Genomic DNA, 10,069 nt, shown 5'->3' with positions numbered 1-10,069 from the left:
GATGGGTCCAGCCCAACAACGCACCTGACAATCCACACAACAACGCACCCAACAATCGACCCAACAATCCACGCAACAATCGACCCGCGCTCCCCAGCGCCGTGGCAACGGGCGGTGGCACGCGGCCAGGCCCCACCCCCTTTCCCGGCCGGGACCCGCCCCCTTCCCTTCCACGGCCAGGCTCCGCCCCGCCGATGCACTCGGCCCCGCCCCACTGCTCCTGGCGGTGCTTCAGCCCTGCCCCCGGGCCAGCCCGGCCGGCGGCTGCGCAATGCGGTTCCGCGCTCTCCTCATTGCGGCTGGGGCAGGGCACGAGGGCTCTTACGCGCGCTCCTTTTTGTCCTGGATCTCTGCCCTTGCAGGTGGAAGAACAAGGATGTGTACGCAACAGCGATCCACAGCTTGAGGGTGCGTGAGCTGCAGACTCCGGCGTGCATGACTGCAGCGCGTGCTGGCCTTGGGTCCATCATTCCCCTGCAGCTCCAGACTATGCTGAGCCCTCTAGAGATGGAGCTGAGGACGTGCGGGCTTCCCTACATTAAATGGAGTTCCTCGAGGTGAGGAGAACTGCAAACCTGAAGATCAAATGTGAGGAAGAGAGAAAAGCCTACACAAGTGTGTATATTCTTGTTCTGTCAGCGAATGGTGAAAAAAAAAATCAACGTGTGCGCAACAGTTGTAGAGCTAGTTGTTGGCACCCAGAGCCTGCAGCTCCTGCGCTTAGGAAAGCTGTGTTATTACCTGTCTGTCGCGTATTGCCCTTTCCAAGAGCCGGATACATGTCAGAAGAATATTTACTCTTGAATCTTGTCCATTTCCTGGTAGAAGCGTATCTGTAGCTGAGAAATGACTCGGAGTAAGCGCAAACACACGCGGAGCTGACGGAGACCAAGGGGAAAACTAAGCAGAAGGCGCGGCTGGGAGCCGCTTTGTTCCCGTCTGGGATGCGTGTTCCCAGGCAAGTGCCACAGGGAAGCGCGAAGGAGGTCGGTGGAAGTTTGTGGCGCTGGTGTTGCTGCCAGCAATGCGCTTGGGGGTTGTTCCTGGCCTGTGGATGGCGCGTTTGGTTTGGGTTTCACGCCCCCGTTCCAAGGCCTCGGCGCCTTGGGTGGACTTGCTCCCAGGGGCCGGAGAGCTGGGAATGCCGGTGTTCTCCAAGGCCGGGAGTACGGCTGTGAGTCAGAAAATGCTGCTAATGTCCGTCTTCTCCTTCCAGAGAGCACGTCCGAGTGGAACATATCTGCGTCTTGGCCCTGAAAGGCGTGCTGCAAAGTTACTTGATACATATTTATTACAATTAATTATTTGTGATTACAAATAACACAGACTTTGTATCGATGCTGTTTATACCTCGCTGTGTAAATGAAGCTTCTTATCCTGCAGAAATGTCACACCGGTAAATACCCTTCACCGGCTGGTTTTCTCAGAGGGATGGTCTGAGCCCTGCAAGAGGAGGAGCTCGGGGGTGGGGGCGGCACTGGCTTTTTGTTTCTTTGGTTGGTTGGGTTTTTTTAATGCCACTAGAATGGAAGTGCTGCAGCGGTTTGCCTGGAGCTCAAATGGCCTTCTAATTAAAGCTTTTTCTAATCATCATCACTTCCTTGTGCTCTAAATCACTTGACCTTGTCTGTAACAGGCTTGTCTGTCAAAGCAGAGATTGGTTTGTGAATTTTTTTTTTTTTTACAACTATCTATTCATTCAGAATGTAAAATTACACTACACAATGGCAGAACTCTGGAGCTGGGTATTAGTTCTGGCTTGGTGTGTGTCCATCTCGGTACCGTTCGCAGCATTAACCTGTTAAGTGCTCTTGGCCATGGAGTGTAACTTGCATAAAGGAGATTCTTAACATCCCTTGAGATGTATCGTGTCCTTCTTTGGGGCTGCGCTGGTGCAGGGGAACGGAGCTGCTGGAAACAACGCTGCAGACTGTCTGGCCTCCCGCAGGTGGGGAGCTCCGGACACCCCTCTGCGGCACACGGCTCCGGGGGGCCTCACTCCGCTCGAGACTGACTGGCACAAGGGGCTCAAATGTCAGGGGGTCAGAAACACTGCGTCAGGGAGTAATCAAAGAGCCGGCACAGAAACACAGCCCAGGGGGGTTTCAAGGTCATGGTGGGGGCCGCTAGCGTGGGGTGCTACTGGTATAGATCATAGGAGTGAAAACCTGTAGTATACTTGAACACCCTAAAAGTACCTGTATATATCATGATCACTGCCTGCAGCCGCCTATGCCTATAGCCAGCTGTAGCTATAACTGCCTATACCTATCTAAATTTGTAGAAACTTGGTGACATGGCAATATAGGAATTCTCCTGTGCAAAAATAAATAATTTATTTGTAAATGATAATATCTGTAGAAATTCAATGACATGGCAACATAGTAATTTTCTTATGCTAAAAGAAATGACTTCTACTGCATGGAATTAGTCCGCAGAGGGCCGAACGTGGCTTTATCAGTTGCTGGGTCCGTTCCCCTGTGGCTGCGAAGCTGCCTGGCTCCTGGTCATCAGCTAAAGGAAAAGGGAAAAAGAACAAGTGAAAATGCTGTTTGCAAAGAGTCCCTGAGTGGAAGCCACTGATAAGAGCCTCGCTGGTGCAGGAAGGGCTGTAACATCAGCTCACGCCCCTGAACAAAGCGCCGTGAGGAGCAGCAGGGCAGGCGCTGCCCTCTCCTCCCAGCAAGCCCCGCTCAGGATGAGCCCAGCGTGCAGCGAGCCCACAGCACGTCAGCCCTCAGCGCTTCATGCCGTAGCGCACCCGACGCGGGAGCGACGCCACGCGCTCTGCTCTGCTCTGCGCTGGCTGCCTCACCTCTGGATCCGGCGCCTGCAGCTGCATGGAGCAGCCCGTGTGCTGTGTCCTGAGGCTGCTTTCTCCTTCGCTGCTGGTGCTGTCAAGGATGGAGAGGGATGCTTTCAGAGGAAGCCAGCCCACCCACGTCAGCGCTCTCACTGCTAACTGAGCACAGGTCCTTCACACCAGGGAGACTTTGCGGGGGCTGGGAGGAAGCTTCTCCTGAGCCCTGACCCACTTCTTTTGGAGCAGAACCACCAGATTGTACTCAAAGAGCAGAGAGGAAAGCTCAGGTGAGGGCGCTGCCTTGGACAGGGACCAAGGCGCTCTGCGACACTGTCTCCCAGGGACCCTTTTGCCCGTTCTACTTGGCTATAAAAGTCTACCTTTGCTGTTTGACACGCGGATAAGCACCAGCCGCGTTACATGGAGTGACACCCTTTCAGCTGCAAGCACACATGAGGGCACCCAGGTTTGCAGCGCAAGGGGACAAGGCAGAGGACTGAAATGCATTTGTCACTGCCGCCGCTGCTGGGTCGCTGCCGCCTGAAGACGCGAGTGCGCCAGGCTGAGGCTGCGCCCCTGCTCCCAGCAGAGCAAAACTTGTTCCTGCAGCGCCGCCGGCCCCTCACCCTTCGGGGCAGCCCCGGCGCGGCTGCCTGGAACGGAAGGCAGAGGTGTTACCTTGGCTGGCTCGGAGAATATCTCGATGGGCCAGACGTGAAGGGTTCCGAGCGGGAGCACTTGGCAGGCCTCTGAGGGGACGGTGACGCACCTGCACATTCACAGGCCCCTCTCTTCCTCGCTCTGCCCCTCTTGCCGGCCGCCTTCTTCCTGGCCTTCCCTCGTGAGGTGGGAGCGGGCAGCTGTGCATTCCTGCCGGTTGCCGTTTTCCTTGGTCTCCTCGGCAGCTGGGCCTCTTCTGCAGGAGGTCCAGGCTCCTTCTTCATGCAGCGACCTGTGCGCCAAGGAGAAACATCTCCTCAGATGACACAAACACAGCGCTTCACAGAAACAGTCAATGCAGCCGGAGAGATTCAAGACCATTCAGGTAACAAAAGTAGAGCCAACTGCCATTCCAGCAGCATACAGCTTTGCAACCAAGATCTTTGAGGATACTGAGTTCTAAGGATTTCATCTTTCTTGCATAAAATGGTGGAGGATCGAAGATTTGTAAATTTTGGAGACCAAACAGGGTAACAACATCTACTGAGCTTGGAACACGCCCAGTGTTCCTGCAACGTAAAGGAAAACCGTGCGTGTGTCAGTCTGTGTTTTGCCCATACCTTGGCACTTGCTTCTTGTCCAGGGTGGCTCTGCTGATTCTTGTCTCTGCCTCTTGGCTTTAGGAGGCATGGAGTCCTCAGCTGCTGGGCGCAGCACACAGACGAGCTAAAGCAAAACAGATGTCTGTCTGTTTCCATGACAGTTTATTCAGACTTATCCCCATAAAAGCACTGCAGAGCATCCCCCCTCAGCAAGGTGAAGGTTAGTAGGGAACTGTTTGTTCGGAAGAGGTAGGTATCGTTTGCTGACACGTGCATTTGCTCTTACCCAGAGCTTAGGAAGAATGACTGGCTATCACAGGACCTGAGCAAAACTGGACCTGGCAGCATGAGCCGGTCCTGCTGAACAGAACCACCCCGTAGCTGGGGCCTTGCCGCCAGCCAGCCAACAACCCTACCTGCTCCTGTTCATGCTTGTGCCTCTCACACCTACACATGACCCTGGAAAGCCAGTGCCAAGCATGGGGAAAGCAGCCCTAGAGTCCTGTCAGGGTAGCTCTGATCAGGTTCCTGATATTGGCCTGCTATGAGTGGCATCTTAAAAACCAAATGCAAAGACAAAAATCAGTTTAACAGTGATTTCCAAGTCATGCTGCCCACAGAAGTGCCCCTCTTGGCTATCCTTGTTATAACGTCATGTTTTCCTGCCGGTTAATTGCATCGAGGAATAACAAAAGGAGACGACAGAAACCCACAAAACAAAAATAGGAACTAGAAAGGAAAGCATCTGTTATCTTTGTGAGATAAAGTCGTCTTCCACCAGCCAGCTGCCATAGGAGGTGGATGGGACTTGTCCTTCCTGTCAGCACGACCATTTAACACGTGGTAAGCTATGAAATTTTGTCAGATCTCATTTCTATTCATACTGACTTTACTATCACCTAGGACAGGAAAGGCCCAGAAGAACCAACCAGCAAAACACAACGTCACTAGTTAGGACTGTAAGAATGCAAAAGAGCCGTGAAAGAGAAAATGAGCGAGCGTAGCGTTTTCCTAGCTTCTCTGTCCTAGCAGCGAAGCCCAGAGGACTGCCTCTTCCGCGGGCACCCCCCTCCCCGACTCTGCTCTTTAGGTGTACGGAAGCATTAAAGCAGCACCAAGCGGTCTAGTTGGTACCTGTCCAGTGTTCTTGAACAGCAGTAACAGCTTCAGCAGCACCAAGACCTGGTGTTCTCTCCATAGCAGAAATACCAGGCAGCAATATCGAGAAGCGTCTGAATCCCCTGCTGAGCGCTGTGCGGCACTCAGCACTTCATAAACCCACCGCTCCTCGCTTAGCCTGAGCTCCCGATAGATTCACGTCCTTAACCTTTCTCTCTCTCTCTCTCTTCACATCTACCCTGCGAGACATTCCTCCATCTCCTAGATGGACAGCCTGCGTTGCCTCCTTCCCCTCTTACCTACACAGGTTACACGCCTCTGCTCCTCTCCCACCTGAGCTGTGAGCCACACATGCTGGTTTTAACATCACTCGGATGTGCAAGGCAAACATTTCTGTTGCGCAACTCCAGGGCCTTTAGTTTAGTTTGCGTTACTAGAGCTTTCAAAATCATTATTTGTCAGTAGGTAATACAAGAAAATACTAAACCTCGTGATCCATCCGCTCGTAGATAGGGTACCGCAAGCCACAACTTTGACACGGCAGGGTGACGGGCTCATCATCTGCAAAGCAAAGCAGAGTTACATCCCCTACCAGAGAGAAGTCTGGCGCAGTTGGATCCCTACGCAACAGGCTGCTGTTCTGTGTCACAGGACGGCAACCTGAGCACACGTTAAGGCAACAGTTACTCTAGTCACACTTGCTGAATTCATTCCACATCAGCAAATCCACGCCATCCAGCGTGAGAGTAGTGTTTTGGGGTCCAAGATAGAGCCAGCGGGCTGCTAAAAAAGCCCACGACTGCCTCCAATAAATCCTTTAGCACCATTTCTCCTTCCACAACCAGCTGACGCTTCATGTCTGCCCCGCTGATAATAGTCTCAGCGATGTCCGGGACGTCACTGCAGAGATGCGCAGTGCTACAGACGTGACCCCACATCCAGATCTTACCTACCCTGCTGCTTAACCGAGGAGGAGCGCAGCTGCCGCACAACCCCAGGCAGAATGTGCCGCGAGCAAACAACTCCCGCTTTCATTGCGAAGCTCGATACTTTGAGACAAAAGAACCGGCAGTGGCCTGGGCTCTCACCCCAGGGACCTCAGCAGTCCTCTGTGTAGCTGGCTTATACCTTTGCAGTTCTGTTCCACGGGAAAATCAGCCCACTCCCAGTGGCTCTGGAGCTGTCATTACCCAGTGTTTTCCCAGAAAGAGTTACAAACCCTTACGCTTGGATCGGCTGCCAAATGTCCCATATGAAGCTGGTTATTACTCATCTCTGCACCTCACCTCGCTTCTGATTTCTTTGTGCTGCTGAAACATTGCTTCTGCTAATGTCCTTAAGGGGTGTCCCCTACACAGCTGCTATAAATCTGCTTTTCTAGCCCCTTGGGCATTCCCCACAGTGGCCCAGCACAGTTACCTGTTCCTGATTCTCTTCCACTGTGCCGGAGGTCTTGCAAATGTGCATCCTCATCCTCAAAGTCAGACGGTGCACTTCCTCGGGTTTGTACCCCCACTAGCCCGCAGACCCGAGGATGTTCTTTCAGGTCTCGCACCAGTATGTAGCGGTGGCAGTTTTCGCATTCCTCCGTCCGTGTGCTGCAGTAAAGTTCATGGTCAACCATGGCTCTCAAAGGCAGCTGTATTTCGCAGTAAGGGCAGAGGACAAGTCGCAGAAGGCACACAAACGCCTGGAAAATAGAACGAGGGATTATTCTTCACATATGGAAGAGCGAGGCAAAGGTGGAGGGAGGTTCCCCGTTTGCTGAAGACCTGAGCGGTCCATTCTTTCTTTAGCCAGATCTAAAGCTACGCTGAAGGATAGCCTGGAGTAAGATAGCACGTGAGAAATGTGAAGACCAGCAGGCTGTGTAACCTGTGTAGTCATAAACACGCCAGCTGAAGCACTCCGAAGACTCAGGACATTCCTTTAAAACCTGTCATACTTGGACAGCAGATTCCTTCCCACTGTGCTTCTTGAAGATAGCTTTCAGGGCCAGTCTCAAAACCCAGTCCTGATCCCATTGCACTGGGCACTGCTAAGAAAACTTCTCCGTGTGTGTTCTGCGAGGGAACAGATTTACAGCTCACTTACTACTCGGCAAGAATTGCTTGCCTATGTCCTTCACCCGCGACTGAATGACAGGTAAGTTGCCCTTCCAGAGGGGTTACAGAGAGATGAAAGCCCTGTTAGAATAGCAGATGCTGCAAGAATACGTCATCATTTGCTTTACAGGCAAAACTAGAACCACTACGCACAAACGTGCAGGATGAAGTGCTTCCAGGGGTTTGACCTGGTCATATCTTCACCGTTTGAAAATCCTTTGTTTGTCAGCAATAAGCAGACTTAGGTGGCACTTGCAGAGCTGTCTGCAAGGGGGGGCCATAGGAAGGGAAGGGGCTGACATTGATTACAGGATTGCCTGTGACGGCAGCCAACTGGAGTCAGAAATTGAAAAAACCCCTGTTGATTTTACAAACTCTTTTCAAAGTCTGTTGGACATCATGACTTATTAAAATGCACATGACCACTGCAGCAGTCAGAAATGCGTCATGTGAAAGGACCGGAAGAAGTGGAGTTCATCATATTCGGTGTTTCTGAAACAGCGCACCATTTTTCATCCTCATCACTAACAAGGACAAAATCACCAATTATCGCAGATAACCCTTGGATATGAAGACTTGAGCAGGCTCCACTGCTTGAAGGCAGTTTCCAACCACCTTCTCTCAGAGGGTGTGAATTTAGGGCTCGATAAAAAGGGTGCCTCAATCACAATTTGCAGTCCGGCTCCTGGCTGACAGAAAGGCTCTGGAATCGGTGCTTGGAAATGCCATCGAGTAGCTTCAAAACATCTCCTAACATCAATAGATGTTCACCAACCTTGTGGTCCTCCAAGTGTTGTTTTTCCATCTTCATCCCACACTCGCAGGTAACCTACAATAAACAGACCTCATGAGATTAATTGCCACAGAGGACAGCAGTTTTAGAGGAGGAATGCGTTTCTCACCTCCACGTGCTCAGATGCAAAATGGTTCTTCATTTCCGAAATTGGGATGTAAACCTCGCAGTACTGGCATGCTGCAAGAAATCTGCTGCAGTGGACTTCATGAATCGTGAAATTAGAGGCAGGAATATCCTTGTTGCTGTGAGAAACATCACAGAGGTTACTTTGCAGAAAATAACACTGACCACAGTTGCAAGCAGTTTTTCACAGCACAAAAATCCTAAGAAAGCTTTTGATGAATTCATGGTTTAGAGAACCGAGTAACTAAAGAGCAAGGCAAGCCCAGCCAGGCCTCCACGTTCCTTCATAGGTGGGATATTAACGCCTATAGCATGCAAAGCTCACAATGTTCACACTACATGGAGATAAAATCAAGGGGGGTGGGTTTCATTATGAGAAAGGCAAATTTTGCAGCATAAACAAGTTATCACCAGGTTCAAGGTGATGAACTAATTAGTAAACTCATCCGTGAAGATCACAGTTTCTTCCTGAAACTAACCGGGCTATGAGAGGTCGAACAGTGCTCTGCTCGGAAAAACTACAGAACAGACCCTCTTGGGCCAGATTTGCTCAGTGAATGATAGCAGTAGCCATCTTACTCTGGAGCCAACACTCCCCCGCTCACCCCCTTCCCAAAAAAAGACTCATTTTCCTGTCTGGAGGACAAGGCAAGGCTTACAAACAGAGAAGATCCAAAAAGAACTGAGGCACTCTGAGCTTCGCCCTTGTTCCTGCCTCAGGCAGGTAGCATCCTTTCTAGACGATGCTCCCCAGACTAAAGCACAACTCAGAACACCAGCATTAGTTCTATAACCTGTTGTGCCTTCCCATGTCACCAAGGAGAAAACCAGCAGAGCCGTTCAGTTTTCTCCTTGGCCAGATCCCGAGCAGGCAACAGCCCGGCAAAGCAGCAAAGTCCAACAGCAGCATCTCAACTGCACGTACACAGCTGCTTGCAAACCAGCCGGGCTGATGCTGCCAGAAACTGCTTGGAGTCCCACGTCCCTTTGGGGAAAAAAAGGGAATGTCTTTAGTTGCTTGTACTCAGGAGGTAACTTCTGAGCTGGCATCGCTGTCGGCGAATGTATTACCGACACCGGTGTGGCTGGGAAAAGGGAAGCGTCATCAGAGAGAAGCAGGAGGTGCCTCTTGGTTCTGTTTTCAACATCCCGGCTTCTGCCAGATGCTGAACCGGAACTTGGAACCATGGAGTTCACGTGTGCCTCGCTGAAAACCAAGTCTTTGTTTCTACCAAATACTTTGGTTCCTGCCTACGTGCTCAAGTCAGAAACTTGAGTCAAGGCTGAGCAGGTTGTCAGGCCCTGACACTGCAGAACCACATGCCAGCCGTTTGTAATGAAGGGGGCATGTTCGTTAGTGAGCTGCCCCTCCCAGCCCGTGGCAGCATGTCAAGGGGATACGTATGGATGTGTGTGCAGTGATGGCTCCCGGAGACCCCTGGCAGCCTCCGCTGCATGCCTTACCAGTGACCGCACCGCAGTGTTGCCGCCTGGTTATCGGCGGCCGAGGGCATGGCTGTGTCCTGGGATGAAGAGCCGGGTTCCTCCTGCTGCCTCGGCCCCGGGCCTCCCTGGCGGGGGGCAGGTGTGTAGGGAGGAAGATGGTGAGGGAGGTGGGTGTGTAGGGGGGAAGGAAGATGGGGACGGGGGTGGGTGGGTGGGTGGGCAGGTGGCTAGGGACGTGGGTAGGTGAGCAGAGAGCTCAGGAGAGACGGCTGCGCTCTCAGCACTGCAGGGAAAGCGGCTACGGCAGTGCGAGGGGCCTGGTGCGGTGCAGCACTGGCAGAGCTGCTCCCCGCTCCCAGCTGTGGGCGCTCCCAGCTCTGCGGGGATGGGTCCAGCCCAACAACGCACCTGACAA

General features: G+C 52.4%; 1 protein-coding gene across 1 annotated transcript; it reads right to left on the bottom strand.

Annotated features, from left to right (window-relative positions):
- Positions 1–3,580: 3,580 nt before the first annotated feature.
- Positions 3,581–9,722, bottom strand: LOC129735411 (TRAF-type zinc finger domain-containing protein 1-like). Its single transcript, XM_055702812.1, has 8 exons — positions 9,673–9,722; positions 8,192–8,327; positions 8,065–8,118; positions 6,604–6,874; positions 5,672–5,745; positions 4,084–4,189; positions 4,008–4,032; positions 3,581–3,755 (listed from the first exon to the last, which is right to left on the bottom strand). Exons 1-8 carry the CDS (start codon positions 9,720–9,722, stop codon positions 3,581–3,583), a joined length of 891 nt encoding a protein of 296 aa, XP_055558787.1.
- Between the last annotated feature and the right edge of the window lie 347 nt (positions 9,723–10,069).

This window comes from Falco cherrug, chromosome 1 (genome assembly GCF_023634085.1).
Source record: "Falco cherrug isolate bFalChe1 chromosome 1, bFalChe1.pri, whole genome shotgun sequence".
In the NCBI taxonomy this organism is placed as follows: Eukaryota; Metazoa; Chordata; class Aves; order Falconiformes; family Falconidae; genus Falco; species Falco cherrug.
Note: the sequence above shows the minus strand (reverse complement) of the source record. Positions and strands in the feature narration are given on the sequence as shown.